Consider the following 21,476-nt stretch of genomic DNA (forward strand, 5'->3'; position numbering starts at 1 on the left):
TGAGAAACACCCTGTGCCTCACGGCTGCTAACAGCTAACAGCTAACAGCTAACGTTAACTAGGTCTCCTTCTGCCAATTTCAACACAGCCTGATATCAGGGTTAAAAAAAGTACCATGGAAGATCTGTTTAGTAAACATTTCATATTGCCTCCTTAAAGGTCCCATGTCATGCTTTTCTGGTTATTACCCGTCCCCTTGTGTGTTATGTAGCTTTTTCTGCATGTAAACGGTCTGCAGAGTCACAAACCCTCAAAGTACACCCTGTAGCGAGTAAAACTCTAACACAGAAAAGACCCGTCTATGCTGCCCCAGAACGCCTCGTTGGGGATTTCTCTTTTTCCATTGTTTACTTCTTGGGTATAGTGACGTATTTCGGGTATAGTGACGTAACGTAACGTCCGCGGAGCCGTTACATTTGGACCAATCCGCGGACTTCCTCACACACATGCCCCTTTCACACCAACGCGTTTTCAGGGCCGGCTCGGAGCTAGAGCCTGAAAAGTACCGGTTTTTCCTCTTCACACCGCAGCGGCGCCGCCTCTTAGCTCCGGAATACGGTTAGTTTCCAGCTCCAAAAAATTGTCGGTCTAGAAGCAAGACTCCAGAGCTAAGAGGCGGCGTCGCTTACGTCTCTCTTACGTCGAGGCGTGCAGGAAACTAAACCCACCTCCCCTGAACATGGGTCGACTGAAGAGTCTCGTCATGCCTGCCTACAAGCAGTAGCGCTGAGCAAAGTGACTAGAAGGCAACCACACACTTTATAAAGTCAGGCAACACTAACCAGGCTTCGTGTGATTCTGTTTATTTGTACCTTACTTTGACCATCCGTTCGCTGTTATTGATCATTGTGGAGAGCAGGCAGACGTTTTGTTTGTTATTATAGCAGCTATCGGATGGAAACAATACATGGGCTGCACAGGTTGTCATGTCCGACTATCACAAGTGGAATCATAATGAAAAATACGCCGGTAAAATGTGCCTGTAGAAAACGGCTTATGCCACAATAGGATAGCAATAGCAAGTAGTCAGTTTAGCTTCGGTTGCTATGCTAACATCACCCATTTTATACCAGAGAAACTTTCATAACAGCGTTGTGATGCCAAACAGCGTCAATTCAGACTGACACACATTCACTTAAGGGGAACTGGGGATATGTATCATCTGCTTGTGTGACAGTCAGACAGTGAATACTTTAGAGCGGCCGCTGCCATGTGAGCTAACCCGGAGCTAACGGGAGAAGAGCAGCCAGCACTGCAGCGGTCGGTAAATGCCGCTGAAACACATTAATAAACAATGAACCACGGCACTCTGGAGAAAAGTATAAGGTTGGAGAAGTCGTTATTTAATTTAATCTGGCTTTGTATGATTAAAAGCAACACGATCATCGACCCGACGCAGTTGTTGTTGTTGTTGTGAGCGCCGTTGGGGAGCAAATCAGCGATGTAAACGGTGACGTCATGACGCAGCAGCGGCAGCACCAGTCGGGCTCTGGGCGGTGTGAACAAAGCGGGAGCAGAAAAGGGAAACCGGAGCTGAACCAGAAAAGCTCTAGCTCGGAGCTAGAAAGGGAAAAGCGCTGGTGTGAAAGTCGCAACACACACACTCAGCGGGACGTTGCGAGGCTCGCTGCTGCGAGGAGCGGGACACTGTGAGCTGGCTCACTGGTGTGGGGTCGGCGAGACAGCGAGACACCGCGGAACTCAGCCTGGGCGCACACACAAACTCCCAGCCAGGCTGCAGGTGTGTGTGTTTCGGGCTGGGTTTTGCTGTGTCTCGCAGACGGCCACTGGGCTCACAGGGAGGGGGGGGGGGGGTCAGGAGCTCCAACAAGCCGTTTAGGACAGAGAGTGAATACACATACTATACAGAGATGCTGTATGAGAAACCAATGTGAGTTTGGAAAATTGCACAATATAAATGTATTTTAGTAGACCTCAACAATGGAATTATGATCAGTAGAAATGGCCATGACATGGGACCTTTAACAATTGGATGCCATTACCTCAAGCCCTGACAGTACCTGGGACATAAACAAGTACAGTCATGTTCACATTTTCGCATTGATTTGGTAACTTTGTATGTATCCGATATCATGCCAGCCTTTGTGGTTAACACAGACATTGTGATGTTAACATGCATTGACCTGAAACAGGTGGTTTCCTGTTAGTCCTCAGCATTTTAGGAATATATTTGGAAAAGCACCGTAAACATTTGCCGTCTGTCTGCATCAATTATTCAAAATTACCAAACATGGTTCATCAGATTTTAAGCAGAAACAATGATTCAAGGTTCAAGGTTTTTATTTTGTCATACGAACATAGCTACAGTGTAGTTATGACGATGAAAATCTTATGTCACAGGCTCCAATGAGAGAGTATTTATGAGAGGAATCCGCATGATTCAGCTTAAAACAACCTGGTTTGCAGGAAGTAAAGTTAACGTTAATAGTACCATTCAAATAAAAAGTCGTAAATAAAGCAAGTGAAGTAGGCTACATTTAATAAAGCCATGGAGGGAGTTTATAAACCTGGTTAAAGAGTCCCTTACGGGACGCTCATAAGTAAAGCGAACGCGCCAGCAAGACGACACTTCACCTGGCCTCCTATTGGTTGAGGGATTTTGAAATGGTTTTTGCACAGAAAAAATCCAAGCGCAGAGCAGAAATCTGAGAGCAGAAATTTGACGAGTGCAGTCAGCGCACAGAAGCAGCCTGAGTGCAAGGAGAAGGTTTTAAACTGGAAAACAGGAAATCTGTGCAAGCAGCAATATATCTGAATGCAAGCGTACAGTTTGAGCAGAAGCAGAGCAAATCTAAGCGCAAGGACAGGAAAGAAATACAAAATCTGAACGTGAAATCAATAAATTATGCTCTCAAATTGAAAGAACATGCTCTTGAATAAAGATAGGGAATAACCTCCATAATAAAGTAGATTTTAAAAACGTTTTATAGAGTAGAAAACAACATTAAGCTCACTGCGGGACGTTGCAGAAATGTGTGTGTCCACCACGAAAAAGGATCCTCATTCACTTTACATTGGGGTTGTTTCCGTGGTGCCGACACGTAATTTCCATAGATTTCGTGTCTCCACCACGTAATGCAGTGTTAAGGAGTCGTGTTCATTTCACGTATTTTGGTGAGACCAGAGGCCTGTACTACGAAGCTGGTTCAACCTAACCTGGATATGTTTGAGTTAGCCGGTTGGCCCAATCCAAAACATACGCGCTCTCGCTAAACTGTACTACGACGCTGGTTATCAAGTGGATCGCTCAAGCCAGCCGTGTCCTATCTAGTTAGGTGCGCGTTCACATGAAAGGGGTGGTATTTGGAGCATTCGACCAATCTCAAACATGGACAAGCGTACTGACAGCGCAGCGTCATACTTCCTGAATGAAAAGTGAACTTTAATATTAGTCAAATATGAAGAAGTTAAACTTTAAACATCCATGACTTAAACACTTTATCCAGGATAAAAGCCACATAGCTGCACCTGCAAGGTGAATACAGCTGGTAACAGAAAAAGTGTTTGAATGCGTACATTAACAGGTTTATGAAATCACTGCCCCGTCCAAGACACGAGTGGATCTGACTTTAATTAGGAGAATTTGACTCGAGTGTTTCGTCAACTTAATGTGTTGCTTAAAATAATACTTCTGCATACAGCATGTGACACTGTGAGTGTTGCACGGCCAGATACGGCTCAAGAAGCTGACTCAAATAAGGAAATATATGATACATTATGATGTGATATGATATGAATGATAATGGGACACATCGACGTCTGAACTCACAGTGCCGCGGACTGTACTTAATGTTACTCTGATCCGGTTACTTATGTTGTGGCAGATATTTAAGTAAGCTTTCTTAACGCTAATGTTATAATAGTCAGATTGATCTGAAGATGGGAGGGGATATTCTATTAATTTTCACGTTCACACAGTCAGTTGATTTTTGCCGGCCGTCTTTCCTGCAACGGCAGTTTTTCTGTATTTCCTCTATCCTGTAATATGAATTGATCGCTTTAAACTCCGCACACGGAGCTCTGATTGGTCAGCAGGCGGTGCTTTCACTGAGTTGATCTCTTAGCCTGCAACCTAACCTGCTCCGGAGCAGGTTTGCCGCTCAGCATAAGTTACCATGGAAATCTAGCCTGCTAAAAAGAGAACCAGCGTCGTAGGACCGGAAAGCCCGAGATTTCCCTGAAGTTAGCCGGCTAAGTGAAAATCCAGCTTCGTAGTACAGGCCTCAGGTTGGCTTAAAATGTCAGTGTGTTTATTTTTGAGGGGAAAGTTTATGTGTGGAGCCTCTATCTGACCTTGATTTTTTTATCCTGAAAATGCTGCCATGTGTGGACACTGCAGATATGACATCACTCACCTGCGACTGAGATGATATCACTAAACGACAAGCTGCCAAAGGAGGCCATCTGTGAGCTGCTGAGGACCATGACATGACCACACACACACACACACACACACACACACACACACACACACACACACACACACACACACACACACACACACACACACACACACACACACACACACACACACACACACACACACACACACACACACACACACACACACACACACACACACACACACACACACACACACACACACACACACACACACACACACACACACACACACACACACACACACACACACACACACACACACACACACACACACACACACACACACACACACACACACACACACACACACACACACACACACACACACACACACACACACACACACACACACACACACACACACACACACACACACACACACACACACACACACACACACAACACACAGCACACACACGCACACACGTCTGTTTTTTACCTTGCATTGTAAACAACACCTGGTAAACGCTGAGTCATGTTTACAATTATCAAAATCACTTCCTCTCCCACACAGGATGAGAATATTTGCAATCATCCTTGTTTATATTTCCCCGACATACAGTAGACAAAATAAAGTTAGGAAATCTGCACAAACGATGAGCAACCTTGCTGAGAAAGTTCTCGCTCACTTAAAAAAGTAAAACACAACTCTGGAAAAAAAACAACATGTCCCAGGGAACACTGCATGTGGAATATGCTACATTCTGGCTGCATTTCTTTGGTTTGGTCTAGGGCACTTAACTCGAGTGAAAATGAGTCACAATGTTAAAGCATAAAAGGATATTTAGGACAAGGGTGTTCTCCTAAGTTCCTGTCTGATTTAGTCTGTTTATTGTTCCTGAAACAAGCAGAACAGAAACTGTTACAGCAGCACACACATTCTAATGATGTTGGAGAGAGATTTTTTAATTTTAAATTAGTTATGGTTGTAAATAATACAGCATGATGCTGTTGCTTTGGATGCTTAAATGCTAGACGTCAGTTCAGGTGCTTCAGTTTGCAACTGAAGAGGACCAGCAGGGGGGTTTATCCTGCAGCTACATCTCAGCTCCATATGCTGCAGCTCAGCTTCATGGTGGGAATGTTTTACCCTGAAAACAACATCTGGCCTTTACAGCCTTTGGTGGCTGAGAAGCTACTACAGTTTTTACTGCCGGTTGTTAGGCTGCCAATGGGATACGGAAGCTCTGATAGTGTTTCACTAACCCGGGGATATTAAGGGTCTGCTTTATTATCTGCGGTTAAATGAGCAGATGGATTAAGGTGTAGAAAACAGTTTCCACTCCCATCTGGAAGTCATGGTCTCCACAAGCTTTACAAACGTTTTTTGGGGTTCAGTCATTTGGAATGCTTCAACGTGTGGACAGAAGGACCTAGGAATTAAACCTTGCATTTATAACACAAAGCACTCCTATTTGAGAGGTATCATTTATTAATTTTTGCTTGAAATATGACTGAAGGTTTTATTAGAAATATACATTTAGTTAGAGATTAAGTTTGATAAAATAAATCTGATACAAATCATTTGTCTAACCTCCTTGTACATCTTCCATTCTGTCCTGTTCCTCTCCTCCCTTCTCCTCTCCCTTCTCCTCACCCTCACCTCTCCTCCCCCCCCCTCCCCCCTCTGTCCGACCCAGTTACCAGGTGTTGTCATGTTGACGTGGCCTCTGCTAAAGGGACGGTGTTCATCGGCCCTTTACAGACGTTATCCTCCTCGGCAGCAGGTTGCTATAGTAACCATGGACCCACCGACCGACACACACTAACAGGTAGAGAGAGGAGGATCTCTGCATCTCATCTCCATAGTGTTTGTGCTGCTTCTCTCCGTGTGTTGGATTTGATAAGGTAGGAATCCTCTATTTAAGAAACAATGTTTGATTCTTCCAAATACATCTCAACAAGAATATTCCGGTAGTATGTCAAAAATCGATTTGTGTTTAAAGTACGCTTGGCAATATATTTACAGCACATATTTTTACAGTGACAATTTTTATAAATGTAAATTTGACTAAGTGAATAAAGGTAAATAATAGCTATAAGCTATAACAGGCCGGTAAGTTCAGTAAATGTCATCAATAAAAATATAAATCAGCATTTAGAACCAGAAAAATATCCTTTTTGCAAAATGACGATATCCAAAATGTAACCGGATATCTAGTCTCATATCAGGATATCCACATATTATCAATATATTGCCATCCCAAGTGAAACAAATGCCTTCTTTGGTTTTCTGAACATGGATGTTGTTTGTTGGACAAAATGAGAAAATGACTGGAGTTTGTGGTCTAACTTATCTTCTAACTGACTATTATAAGAGTGGAAATTCAGGATTAGTATAAAACCCAGTACAAAGACAACTGGTTGCTCTGTTTACTGGACTGTAAATGAAGGATTGTGACAGTTGCTCTTGGAAAAAGAAAAAAACCATGAGGAAGGATAAAAAAAAAAAAACGTTGTTATTGTGTCTAAATCATTCAAAAGACAAAATGTTTTCACCAATGCAGGTCTTTGTTAGGGATGCCTGCATCACCATTCCAATCGATTATTTCTCTGCCCGGCTGATGAATGGTTTAATCCCAGACAGATAAAATGAATGACAAAGTGTCCATCATTAGTATCAGGGCTCCGGCCACCATTGGAGAATTTAGAGGAGATGAAATAAGCGATAAGATAAGGTATCGCTTCTGTTGCTCTGACTCAATCCTGCAGTGATTTCCATCTTGTTGCCATGAGCACCAGCAGCAGCCGGCTGGACATGACAGCCAACAGCCTCCCTCCCCCCTTCCCCTCTCCATCCATCTCTTTCCATCCTCTCCTCTCCCCATCGCCATCTGCCCTCTCTCTTTCCCCTCTACCTTATCTCTTCCTCCTCTCCCATTCCTCTATCGCACATCATCTCTTTGGGTTGGATTCAAACTCCTTCTAATCTGCCATTTTATCGGTTTTGGCCTCTCCAACACCAGGTCCATCCGTTTCTCACTTTCCATCCCCCCTCCACCACCCCTCTATCATCTGATGTCTCACCATCCCATAAGAAATGCAGTGTATTAGATATGAGAAATTGAGCAGACTGGGTTAGTATACTGCTAGGAATGACCTACTACTCAATAATTCAACACATCTGTCACAATTGACTGCTCGTCTGCAGGCCAAACAAGATAAAAGCTGAAGACACCATTTTTACAATGTTGTTTTATGTGCTATATATGATGTTCCCAATGATGAGAAATCTGTTGACAGACTACGTGCTAATTCCTAGGAGAATGATGTTAATATTTACCAAAAGAATGTTGGGTTCTATTCTCACTTTGTAGGCCTGTGACTCTAAGCCCGGTGCCCGCAACATCTTGCAAGAAACAGCGACTGAGGGCTTCTTAACATTTAACAAACTATGAATGTGTCATACCCACTTAACGGGAAGAAACTCAGCTACCTGACGATATGAAAAATGTTTACCGAAACAAAACACAAGTCTAACGCCGAGCCTCTGAATTAGCACTAAACGAAAGAATGCTAACGCACTTTAGCACATAACTCACGGTTGAAATATTGTATACTTCATCGGATCTGCACAAACAAGATATCATATGAAAGCGGATTCCACAGATTCCAATGGTATAAGTATCATCACTGAGCGACCAAAACTCACGGCAGCGAAAGCCAGCAAAGACAACACACAACTTCACTTTACGTAGCCAAAGCGGCAAATACGTCTTACCTTTGCTGTTTTCTAATCAAAAGTTGTGTTCAATGGCAATAAACGCATAAAAACGCTGCTGAAGGTTAATACAATGTCTCTGTATCCCTTTTAAATTATTACTGATAATCCATCATCATATTTATGGCAATAAGCCTAGTTTTCAGAGCGTAACATAGCTTTCGGTTTGGGCAAACTGCGTGCGCATCACTCTCACTCCTCAATGGTAACGTGTAGGTGGATTTAGGAACTTCCCCTCGATTCTATTGGCTCTAACGGTTCAAAAGAGGTGTCAATCACCAAAATCGACCAATGGGTTCCAGAGAAACGGCAAATACACCCAAATACACACCAAATGACCCCAGAGGTGTTTTTCTTTTGCTAAATCTCTCTAAAAAGGTCAAATGTCACTTGTTTTGCATCAATCTTGATACAGGGTACTTATATGTTATAGTTTGGATTCCTAAAGCTTTTAGTCTACTATCCCATCATTCAAGGGTGGTTTTCACTATAAGTAATTTTTTTTTCTATGTTCAATCTGAATTTACTTTAAAATAAAAACATCTATATTGATTCTGACTTTTCTACATTCAACTCATAGCTGTATCATTGCTTTGAGAAAAATACATTATTAATTTACCCCTTTTAGAAGTGAAGATATAGTCATTTGTTCTGGGAATGTCATTTTCGAGCTTGAGACCTGAAAAACAGGCTCAGGGCTTAACAGGTTAAGTTTAGAAATGTCTACACAGAAACTCTCTGCATGTCATTATTAAACTAGGGTAACGGCCTCAAGGCTGTATACCTCTGCCAGTGAAGTTGTAGTTTGCATGCATGTCTTTCCAAAATGTCTTCACCTCATCGTGTACCCTATTTCTTGTTTTACATTTGTGTAAATAGTCATAACTAGTGGTAAACACAGATAAAGTGTTTTGTGAAGTCACAGGGACCTTTAACCACCAAAATATAATCAGTTGATCCTTGAGTCCATCTGGACCTTTCAAGGCATTCCTGTTATTGTGTTTACATGAATCGGACTGACGTACAAACAATCGACTCAAAAAACCTGAAGTGTGTCACCTGCGGGGAGCTACAGTATGAGGAGTAAAATTGTAGAGAAAAGTCTGAATTGTAAAGTAATTTTTCTTTCTGATCTCTTAAGCCTTAAGACTTATCTTAGGACCCCTTGGGAGAGTCTTGGCCCCCAGGTAAGGGAACACTTACTGTATATATCTCCCATATCTTCAAGTGCCTACTAATTCATGAGCAAGAGTTTGTGAAACTTGGTTAAAAAAAAAAGGGGTGAAGGGTATGAATAAACAACCACAAGGTATTTAATATATTAATGTAAAAATCCCATCAATACAAAAGGGAGTGTTACATGCAGTGTAATACAGCTAAAGAAAATGTCAAAATCTACGATGGTGGGAATCAGCAAAAAGGGTCACCTATAAATTGTTTGTTTTCTGCAAATACTGTAAGCAACCTTGCAACACCACATCTGCTCATAAGGACTACAGCATAATGACACTTTTTATACTCATGTTTAGGATAGGCAAGACGTACTGTAGGTGGTCTGGTTTAATACAGTAGAAGTCTGCAGTATACCTGATATGATACAGTAAGACACACATCAGGTAAAGCAGGTAGGTGAGGAGCTCAGTGGAGGAGGGTGTAGGGACAGTGGGGGGGGTGGTTCCAAAAACTGTAATTGTCCCAACCGTGGCAGAAAGGAACCAATAATTCTACAGAATTTGCTGCTGTTATTGTACACACCAATAATGTGTACGCCATACACACAAAGTCAATTACAGAGCGACTGTGACCCAGAATCACAGCGGCTTTGACTGATTGTTACCTCGGCTGCTGTTGTCATTTGACTGCGAGCTGCCTCGACAGGAAGCTGGCCTGGCCTGGCCTGGCCTACCACACACACACACACACACACACACACACACACACACACACACACACACACACACACACACACACACACCACACACACACACACACACACACACACACACACACACACACACACACACACACACACACACCACACACACACACACACACCACACACACACACACACACACACACACACCCACACACACACACACACACACACACACACACACACACACACACACACACACACACACACACACACACACCACACACACACACACACACACACACAACACACACACACACACACACACACACACACACACACACACACACACACACACACACACACACACACACACACACACACATCACACACACACACACACACACACACACACACACACACACACACACACACACACACACACACACACACACACACACACACACACACACACACACACACACACACACACACACACACTAAACTCACACACACACACTAAACTGTCCATCAAGTCTTCCTGCCTCCTCTAATCAATCCAGGAAGCGACCTCTATTGATGTTCCAGTCCAGCGCTGGGGAAGACAGCCACCTCTGATCATTTGTCAATAATGGAAAAGTACAAATCAATGGAAAACGTGCAAACTGCGTCTCCACAACAACAGGACTGATCACTGAGTCCTCCTGTGGCTGACGACCACAAAGCAGTCGTCATAAATGAATGTGACATTTTTCTTTTCGCTTCACGGAAATATCGTTTGGTCTATTAAATGTCAGAGAATATATAGAAATGTCCCTCTCAGCTGCTCAAAGACTTTAAATGTCCAACCAAAACCCAAAGAAAGTCAGAGAAACAGCCTTTTTCTGTCAAGTCCTTGTCACGTTGACAGCTGGTTCCCCAAAAAAATTGTCTTAAAAAAATGATATTGTTTCATTGTATCGAATAGTTTCCTTATCATCTCTAGACATCAAAAAACATAGTGATCAAATAGGTCAAAATGGTATTGTTTCTTCTCTTCTTTACTCAATAAATATATAAAAGTACTCGACATGGTCTTTTGGATATTATGCAACATTAGTAGGACTTTTTGGATTTAGATCATTAGGTGATATTACTCAAATCTTTTGAATTTGAGTGCAATATAATGACTTTCAGTCTGCATGCCAGTGCCACATGAGCGCAGGTGAGAATTCAAATGAATTATTTTTAAACTGCCAGAAAAATGTAGATTTATGAAACTCTGCACACATAATGAAATGTAGTCTCAGATTTGTACGAGTCCTAGTATTAAGAGCAGTGTTAGGTGTTGCTTTTATCTTCAATCTTCTTTAATGTTTGTTATAACTTCACAAATTGCATTATATTTGTTATACCCTTAAGTCAGTATGGTTCAATTCCATCACTAAAACCAGGCATGAGAAAATGACATACAAAAGTATATAAAAAAATCCAATGTAAAATCCTTTGATTGAGACATCCAGCAGCCAATCAATAAAGTACAACTACCATCAATTATTGAGATTCATCCCCAACAGTTTCCATTTCTGATGGTAAGAAACTCAAAGAGCTTTCAGAAAACACAAAAGAAGAATGCTCCCAATAAGAGACTTCCACACAAACACAGACAGACGGAGATGTTTCTTCCTTACCTCGGCTGTTGGTGGCCAGGTCGGCCACCTTCTGAAAGGCATCCAGGAAGGCTGCTACCGCGACAACCGTCGTCCTGGGAAACACAGCAAAGGAAGGTTAGGATAAGGAGATATCCTTTGATATATCATTTTAAATTCAGGTTCTCTGTTATAGAACATTTGATAAAATTCTAGTTTGGGTTCATCTAGTGTGTAAAATTCAGGGAGAGCACAATATTAAAGTTACATCTTTTTTTACACAACAGCTCTTGGTACTCAGTTAGCCCAAAGTGCTACACTGACTTGTGATAGGGAGAATAGAACTGTATCTCTGTACAGTCTCACTTTGCTAACGCCGGTTCCTTCACTATTTAACCTTGGTGGCATGTACAGTCTCCCGCAAGTAGTGGTGGAATGTCACAAGTACATTTAATAAAGTACTGTATTTAAATACATTTTTAGGTACTTTACTAGAGTATTTTCCCATTATGCTACTTTATACTTTACTACATATTTTCGCCACTACATGTCTTTTACAAATGTAGTTAATACTGTAGCTACTTTGCAGGTATAAATTCATAATATAGAAAATTAATCAACTAATAAATCATTATGTATTACTATAGGTTAAGCTACACAGCAGTATATCAAGTAATACAAATAATCTCCACCTTTATCATGTGCAACATTGACGTTAATGCATTAATAATTATAATACAAAAATGTTATATTTTTAAATCTGATATGGGACATACTGGAAAATGAGTAGTATATTGTGATGCCACTGGACTTTTACTTAGGTGTTAATTCTACTTTTCCTTAAGTAAAGAATCTGAGTAATTCTGCCACCTTTACCGGAGAGAAGTATGTAAAGGTTAACGGCACTTTAACATTTCAGCAGTTCATTTTGGTGAAACTGAATGACACTTTTCAGAGAAAATGAATGGGTTTCCCGCTGATGTCAGCAGCAGAGTGTCCTGATGGATAGAAAGCGTGTTGCTAACCACTAACTGTTGCTAACAGTAGCTGCAATCAACTAGTTAGTTAGTTCTTGCACTTGCCTGATGGGCAAAATCATGAAAATACAGATGACTAAAGTATGTTACTTTAAACATTTAACTGCAGGTAATCCCCATGTTTAATATCATTTGCATGTAGTTTATTTTTTTTCATCTGTTAAACCAAATGTTTTTTTTTGCATCACGTCCTCTTTTATAAGGGACATATGAGAAGACCATTAGTCCCATTGCATAAAATGTCTACTTTGATATGCATAAGGACATACTTCAACACGTAACTATATCTTGCGGTTTACCTTGATCTTGCTATAAAAGGGAAATGGAAAGTCAATCTAAATGTGTGTTCTATGTAATGGCAGATGATGTGTAGTATTTGACAGGACTCTGATGAGGAAGAGGAGGAGTGATGCAGTCAGTGTTGGTAATCAGCTGTGACCTCTGCTGACCTCTGGCCCAGTGCAGAATCTCTGGAGGCTGCTGCTGATCCCTCTCACTGATAATGACTTTATAGTGGCATCATTCATCTCTGCCAGCCACGGAAGGTTAATTGAGTTGTGCTAGTGTGTGTGTGTGTGTGTGTGTGTGTGTGTGTGTGTGTGTGTGTGTGTGTGTGTGTGTGTGTGTGTGAGCAGTTGGATGTTAATGGATGGTTAATGGCTGGAAGGTTCATGTGGGTTTCTGTAGTATTGTTCATTACAAATTAATGTGTTTGTTTGCAGTTTCTATGTGTACGTTTCTCTCTGTGTTTGTGTGCGTGTACCTGACTCTCACGTACGTACGTACGTACGTACGTACGTACGTACGTACGTACGTACGTACGTACGTACGTGTGTGTGTGTGTACCAGATGAGGGCAAGGTGACAGAGCAGGAGAGGTGAGCATGACATTTAAACACTTAATGAAGAAGACCGATTGGATTTTCATGAGCTTACGTTAAACAGACTCTTGACATGTGTGTGCTTGTGTGTACTATCTGTGCACACATTTGCATTTTGACATTTTGCAATGGCATAAATGAGTCCCAAACCTATAAATTAGTTAGCATTTACTGGCTCCCTCGTCTCAAAGTCAATGGCTTTAGAATGGGTTTTAGTTTGATAACCAAAATAAGGTTTGTGGTTTATTGAAGCTTACAAGATTTTCACGTTTTGTTCTAAGAAGTAAAAACCCCATAGTGAACGTCTGAAGCTTTATAGGTCGTCAAAACGGTGGCTGCTAACAAGTGGCTAAATAAGACTCCTTAACGTCATCACGCCCAACATTAGCTGCCCTGATAAATATGTACAAAATAAGATTAATTTACATTAACTTTTTTTATTTTCAACATTGCAATCATATAATTTCAGAATATTTCATTAGATAAAATGATTTTATTAGATTATATTTTAGATAATGATTAGATTATCATTCAATTGAAAGATATTGCCTTTACCAGCGTTGCAAACCCAATTAAATAAGCTCGAAGAGTTGCTAGAAGTTTGCAGATGAGGCCATAAACTCGCTCAAGCCGGTCACTGGGATTACTTTGAACTGCATGGATGGCAATGGATTAAAAAAATAATTATTTTAAATATATTCCTAGATAGTTGCAAAATGTGCCACTTTTTAATTTTTTTAAGTTAGGAGTGTCTGAAAATGTATAATTTAGATGGAGAAAGTTGGCAACACTGGCACAGCTAGCATTAGCTTTCTAATAAAACCTCTGTTTGCATGGGCTATGAAATGTCTTGTTTTCTGAATTTGTTGTTGACATGTGTGTCTTTTGAGTGTTGTGTACTAAAATGTGCCGCATGATTTGTCAAAGTGATGGAAATGATGCCTTCATTTGCTCTGTGTGACGTCCACCAGTACCTGAGCTGGGACTGGAGCTTGCTGGCCTTGCTGATGAAGTCGTCCCACACAGGGTAACTGCCCTGAAAGGAAAAGAGGAAAAAAATATCAGAATATTGAACTTTCCATGATATCAAACTTTTTCTTAGCAGATTGTATCACACACACACAGCTGCACAGCAGTGAACTAACAAGTTGATGCTTTTTCAAAGAAGGTTTAAAATAGTGTCACTGTAGTTTTAAATTGTTGCTTTGACCAAATATCTTTTCAATGTGGATTGATTATGTCTGGCAAATATCCTTGAATGAGGTCAGTTTGTGTCCTGAAAGAAACGTATCAGGTCAGTGTGTTTGGAGCTGGGTTGGGGGCGATATGGTTCTGTAAATGTAAATGTAATATACTGTAATGTTCTGTGCATTTAATTAATTAATTAATTGTTTAAAATAGCCGTACCTTACTTAATCACGAGACAATAACAAGTCCACAGGTAAAAAAAAAAAAAACACCAGCCTGACTTTATTCATCACAATAAGCAATGTAAGAAACACAAATATGTATTTCAAAGTAAAAAAAAAGAAAGACTTCCTGAAGGTTTTGATAATCTTTACATTTCAAAAAGGTGACTGTGCAAATGGCTGGTTATCACAATGGCCTAGACCCCTCATCCTATATTCAACTAATGTACCTACATGGCTGCCCAAATCAGAGAAGCTGGATATGCGAAATCTTCCAAGATCATGGAGAGTAGCAACACCCGGTATAATAAGACTACCAATACCCTCCATCATGCTCTCTTTGGTTTGCAGTTCTCAAACACACAGTTTGTGTTTTCTTTCATATTCATTTACATTGAAGATAAACATTCTCAACTACAAAATAGCCAAAGCAATTCTTCTTCATAGAAAGTTTGCTAATAAAAAAAGATCCTGAGGCTGAAACACATAAATCAGATGCAGCAGTGAGCCAACACACAACAAGGAGACGATCAATACTCCAATCCATACACCCCACCCACCCCAGCATGTCCAAAGGAAGCAAAACAAGCGCCCCCAGGCATGCACATAGTTTGGGTCCCGTGTCTGGGTTGGCTGCAGTGCGGTAGTGCCTGATGTGTGTTCAGAAAGCATGCTGCATGAGGGAGACACACAGCTACTGCAGCCCAACACACGGGCAGAGAAACGGGGTACGCTTCAATGTCAGCGGGGAGCCTCTCGTGTTTTTGGGGTGGGGCTTTCTTTTTACTGCAGTGAAACATCTGAGGCATCTTCACTCAGAATTCACAAAATCCAAGAATTCAAACAACTTTAAACTCTTTTTGTCTGCCTGCTGTGTATCGATTTAAGATACGCAGGGTAAGGACAGGATTGCTCCACAGAAAGCTACGGCCTGAAACTAAGGTTATGGACATGAATGAACATTTCTTTGCCACTGCCAAAAATGAGCAATACACATTTTGTTCAGGGTTTTATTGTTTTTTAGTTCCATTTGTACTTTATAAGCATTTTGCTACTGTGAATAGCTAAAAAAGGAACAACTTACTTACATTATGGTTGCTGCAAAAGTAGTTCTCTATATCTCTAGAAGTGGACATCTGGTTAACTACCTTTGTTCTGGAGCTGTTTTTCAACATTGAATTGATTAGTCAACGATGTAGTTTACATACAAAAATGGCGAATTTAATGTCCTGTTTTCTTTGTTTATATCATATTAAAAAAGGGAATATCTTTGGATGTTGGACAGACAAAATAAGACATTTAAAGTCATCACCCTGGACTTGGAGAAACTGGGATTAGTGGATTTCTTCACAACCAGTAAAGAAAAGAGGTAGCTAGGTCTGTCTCAAAGATAATTTACTTTTTGTGTAAAAACTGTGGAAGTTGTCAGTTTTTCTTTTACATTGTACTATGAGTGGATTTCATCATGGCCAGTGTGGAAAAGATTAATAGTTACAGCTGTGCTGCTCCTGATAACTACACTATCGTGCAAGATTTTCTTACCTTTAGGAATGTATTAACAGTGCTCAAGTTGCATTTTCTGTTTAAGCACTATGTTTTGTTTTGTATTTAAGGATTTTTTTTTCCATATTCCAATTAATATGTCTGATTATTTTTAAGAACTAGAAGGTCATTGCTCCTTGTGTGGGTGAAGTGGCATTATAATGACATTATAGTGCATTCAATAGAGAGCATTTAATAGTCTTCAAATTACAGTAATATCCTTTTTCTGGGACAATATGTTTTATAACAAAAGTAATTATTACAATGGGCCAGATTACAGTGATTAATATCTGGATCAACATTCACACAGTATCATTTTAAGATAGATGTAATAATCCTCCTGCCCTCTGTGGGCGGTGCCTCCAGTCGGCGTCCCCCTCCTCTCTCTCACTGAGCTGGGTGTGTTCAGCCTTCCTTCTGTTTGTGGGAGTGATGCCCGGCGTCATCGCCTGGTTACCGTTGCTATAGTAACGGTGCTGCTGCTGCAGAGGGGCTTCAGACGGAGAAGGATATTGTGGGGAGGGGAGGGTCACACGTGCATGCATCCTCAGCCAAACACACACACCATTTTTTTCCATGTCACACATTTTTTTTTCTTTGTTTATTTCAGTCTCCCTTTCTCATACTTCTATTTCCATCTTTTTGTCTTGCTTTCATACGCTGCACATTTTTCATTCACTTCCTTTTATCCTTGTCTTTTTATGACCCATTCATCATCTCATGGCTATTACACTGTATATATATACCCACATCTCATTACATCCTCTCTCGCTCACACACCCAGGCGAGGGCAGGGCCGCTGCATCAATCAGTCACTGAGGACATAAATTGTCACCGTGGCAACAACCGGAGGCAGCAGGCTGCAGGTCCTTCAGGAATCCTCTGCTCTGTTTGTTTGGCTATTTGAGCGCCTGCACAGGCTTTAAAGCAAGAAATCTGTTTGTTTTTTCTTTATCACTGATCCTCTGAGATAATAAACACAAATCTATTTCCTCCAGCTGGGAAATGATCTGTAAGCTAAAGTCAAAAGCCTGAGGAAATGACTGAATATTTGCAACAGTGCAGACCTCATTTTCTTTTGTGAGGCTTTTCAAGTGTCTACCTTGTCTAAAAGGTCCCCAGGTGGATCAAACTGGGGATGTAAAGTCTTAAACCCTTAGGTCCCCACTACATAAAGGTGTACATCATTGCAGGAAAGTCAGGCAGGAACAGCAGGTGAACAGAACAGTTGCCTTGTTTTGCTATGAATAGGCATAGAACATATACAGATGTTCGTACCCTGGAATAGAAACACCATTTGGTACCAGAGAAATGTAACAAAAACATACATTGGACAACACATTGTACGTGGCTAAGGGGCGGGACCATCTCTAAGTGGTTAACCAATCACCACAGAGCTTGCCAGCTAACCAATCAGAGCAGACTGGGCTCTGGTTTCAGACAGAGGGTGAAAAGAGGTGCTGCAGCACAGGCAGTATGAGAAAAATAAAGAGCTTTTTGAACATTAAAGCAAGGAGACATGTCACAGTAGAGGAGCAAAATACTGATATGAACTGGAAAATGAGCACAATATGTCCTTTTTATAACCTTACATGAGCATGTGAAGAAGTAATCATCAAGTTGTGATAGAGTGAGCTAATTGTAATAGTAATTCCCTGGAACATTTGCCCAAAAAAATCCCAGCATTGGATTTCACCGCTTAAAGAAATCAGACACACTTCCACTGACATCACACAGTAAACAGAGAGGAAGTGTGATGTCGGAGAGAGAGTCAAAGTCAATAATCAGGCCAACAAAAAAAACGAAAATCAAAGTGACCCATTTGGCCGAGGCACCGGAGCTAACTCTGTCTGTGATGTTTCCATGACCATCCCTATACTGACACACAGCAGCCACCCAAAAAAAAGAGCAGGATTATTTTAGCTCAGAGGTGATTAAGACGACGGCTCCTTGCAAGATAAATGGTGATTAGCATTCAGCTAATATGCTCAGAGGCATTACATTAAACCACACACACACGAACAAACAAGTCAGGAAATCTGGTTGTTTTAGCAAGGTTAAAAAGTGTTTTCTTTTAAGTTAGCATCACAGTGGTGTTCACACAATAAAATACAATGAAATGTGCTTCCTGTCAATAGTCTGACTCTCACAGGAAGTACAGGAAGTCTCTTTCTGTCCCATGCTGCCTCACATGCTGCCTCACATCCATTACAGGACATTGCCGGCCAGCTAACCAATCAGAGCAGACTCTGCCTTTTTGAACATTTAAGCATGTAAACATGTCAGCAGAAGCACAAAACACAAATTTGAACCTTAAAATGAGCATTATAGGGCCCCTTTAACCCTAAAGGAAATTAATACATACAAAATACATCTTATTTTTTGACTGTCCTTACATCATTGTGCTTATTAAAATGCCGTATGGTCCACCTTGTGTCGCCAATGCCGTGTATCCTGAACATTTCTGATTGTAAAAGGAGATGGCGACAAAGGAAAGGGTTTAAGTTCCTTCAGTGGAAAAGGGATACTTTACTGTTTCACATATAATCTCTCAACTTTGTGAGAAATAAAATAAAAACACCCTTATTATAAGTGACAGACGTGCAGGTAGGGTGACCAGGTCCCAACAAACCAAATGTGGGACAAGGAGTATGTTTGTGTGGGACAATGTGGGACACCCTCTCAACACCCCCCCCCCCCCGTTGAAAATGTACTAGCGGTGATTATTTGCGGTACCGAGGTGGGCCGGTCGAGAGTCCCGGGCTGATTTGTAGTCCCAGTCCGCCGCTGCCCAGGGGTAAATGTCTTCCCAGTCTTTGTTGTATGTGCATCTTCTTCTTTTCTTAGCTGTAGTTTCAGTTTCCTCCATTTTCCATAACCTGCTGCGTCGCCTGCGTTATTGACTTTCATTGTTGTTGTTTGGCGGGGCCGCGGCGGTGTGTGTGTGAGTGAGTTACTCTCATTGGTTAACACTTGACCAGCACCCGCCGTGTCTTACAGTTTGATTGACAGCAAACACAGCTCCGTGATGATAGCCTTCCCTGCTTTCTCAACAGCCATTGGATAAATCTGATTTTAGAAAAGCGTTTTAGCCAATCAAAATGAAATATGCGGGACATCGTCTCAATTTGCGGGACGCACCAAAAGTCGTGAAAATGCTGTGCAGTCCCGCGCAAAGCGGGACATCTGGTCACCCTACGTGCAGGAATAGTGACATTAAGCTAGTGATTATAATATGTTCTCATGGGTTATCTTTAGTTTAAGGATCGGGGGCTGTTACCTGACTCTCAGTTTAAACACACAGACACAACCTGCCCTACCTGGAGCAGCAGGAGTCTCTCCACAGTGACTGAGGCCCCGCTCACACAAGGCCGTTTGCGTTTTATGCACAGTATTCGTATTCAAAAAAGTCTTCCGTTCACATGCATTTGTTTCATTTAACGTGTCTGTTCAAACGAGGCCGCTGGAAACTCTGTAGTACATATGCTGGGACTGTAAGTGGCGCTGTACTTCCACACGAGACCGCTCGAAAGCTGTAGTACATATGGCGGGACTGTAAGTGGCGCTGTAACTTCCGCCACAAAATACACCAAAAGCAGCGAGTATAAGATCCCCCCCGGATGTGTGTGAGGCACAAACAAAACAAACAAACGAAGATGGCTGTTATTCGCGCAAGAAAGGAGCTATTTTCGTGGTCCGACGACGAGGTGGAACTTCTTTTAAGTGTAACACTTGAGTATAAGACGACAAAATACAGGATAATGTAGACTGGGAGTCCTGCAAGCCTAAATATACGGAGATAGCCGACTTATTTCAGGCGCAATATCCGAGGACCCCGACTGAAAAAGATTTCCCTCACGAGAAGAACACAATTTCACAGGGCCAGCTTACAGCGAAACTAAAACAGGTACAAGGGGACTTGTTCGACATGGAAGAGTCGTCGCCCGGACCAAGTTCATCCCCGAGTTTGGAGCATTCCACGGATTTGCCAGAGTCGAGTAGATCCAACGGAACTCTGCCAACTGCTGCGGTTGTGAGTCATCGCAGGGATCTGCTCCAGGTATGTTCATGATTTCAATCTTAAAGGGCTTGCTATATACTATGATGCAGTACCTTCCACTGAAAAACTGAACCGGTTTAAGCTTGGTAAAATTAGAAAGTATTTAGAGCTGTTTTATTTGTAAAATGTATTGAGAGCTATTTCACAACATGCCTTTTGTGTTCTGTTATCTGGTGGCTATGGTCCTATTGTGTATTAATTCAAACTTTCTCTGGTTTATTATAGGCACGGCTGGACGGCCACAGAAGTGACCGCATGAAGAGGAAGCTTCCAGCTGAACATGCGGTGCAGGAAGAGCTGCGATTAAAAAGCCGGATGTTGGACTTAATGGAGGAAGCAACCAGCCGCAGCGCAGCCAGCATGGATCGTATGAACAACACCATGGACAACATTAATGTGACTGTACAGAATGGCCTTTCCCTGATGAGCCAGTTCATGCAAGTTCATACTAACAACAGTGGATATGGACACTTCCAGGTGCCCTCATACCCACCCCGAAGGCCACACACGGCCACACCAAGATTAAACCCCTCTGTACCACACACCCCACAGCAACAATCTCCTCCATATTCATTCAGGCGGTCACTGGATGAGGAGGAGCAGTAAAGCAGTGAGCTTCTTTTTTTTTCACAGCACTTTTTGGTCAAAGGAAGTCTGTAAACATTTTATTTTTAACTCCACCAGACTTTGTACAAATGGAGAATCACTTTTTTTTTAAGCCTTTTTTTTTTAGCTAGCAAAGGTATTTTTTTCCCTTTTACTGTGTACACATTTATAAATAATGTTATTAATAAAAAACCTTATTAAAATAAAAGAACAGTCTTGTCTTTCATGTAAGGGTCAATGTACTCCGCAAGCACTCTCCTCACTCTCTTTCCTTCTCCCTCATTACAGTCAGTG

General features: G+C 41.5%; 1 protein-coding gene across 3 annotated transcripts in view; it reads right to left on the reverse strand.

Moving 5' to 3' along the window:
* The window catches only part of LOC117477939 (protein MTSS 1-like), an 84,087-nt gene that overhangs the window by 55,314 nt on the left and 7,297 nt on the right, over nucleotides 1-21,476 (reverse strand). For all 3 annotated transcript variants that reach the window (XM_034124759.1, XM_034124758.1, XM_034124757.1), the window contains exons 2-3: nucleotides 14,540-14,601; nucleotides 11,691-11,764 (exon numbers count right to left, since the gene is read on the reverse strand). In XM_034124759.1, the coding sequence (XP_033980650.1) occupies nucleotides 11,691-11,764; nucleotides 14,540-14,601 (136 nt within the window). The remainder of the gene's footprint in view (nucleotides 1-11,690; nucleotides 11,765-14,539; nucleotides 14,602-21,476) is intronic.

The sequence above is a fragment of the Trematomus bernacchii genome, unplaced genomic scaffold (assembly GCF_902827165.1).
Source record: "Trematomus bernacchii unplaced genomic scaffold, fTreBer1.1, whole genome shotgun sequence".
Lineage (NCBI taxonomy): Eukaryota > Metazoa > Chordata > Actinopteri > Perciformes > Nototheniidae > Trematomus > Trematomus bernacchii.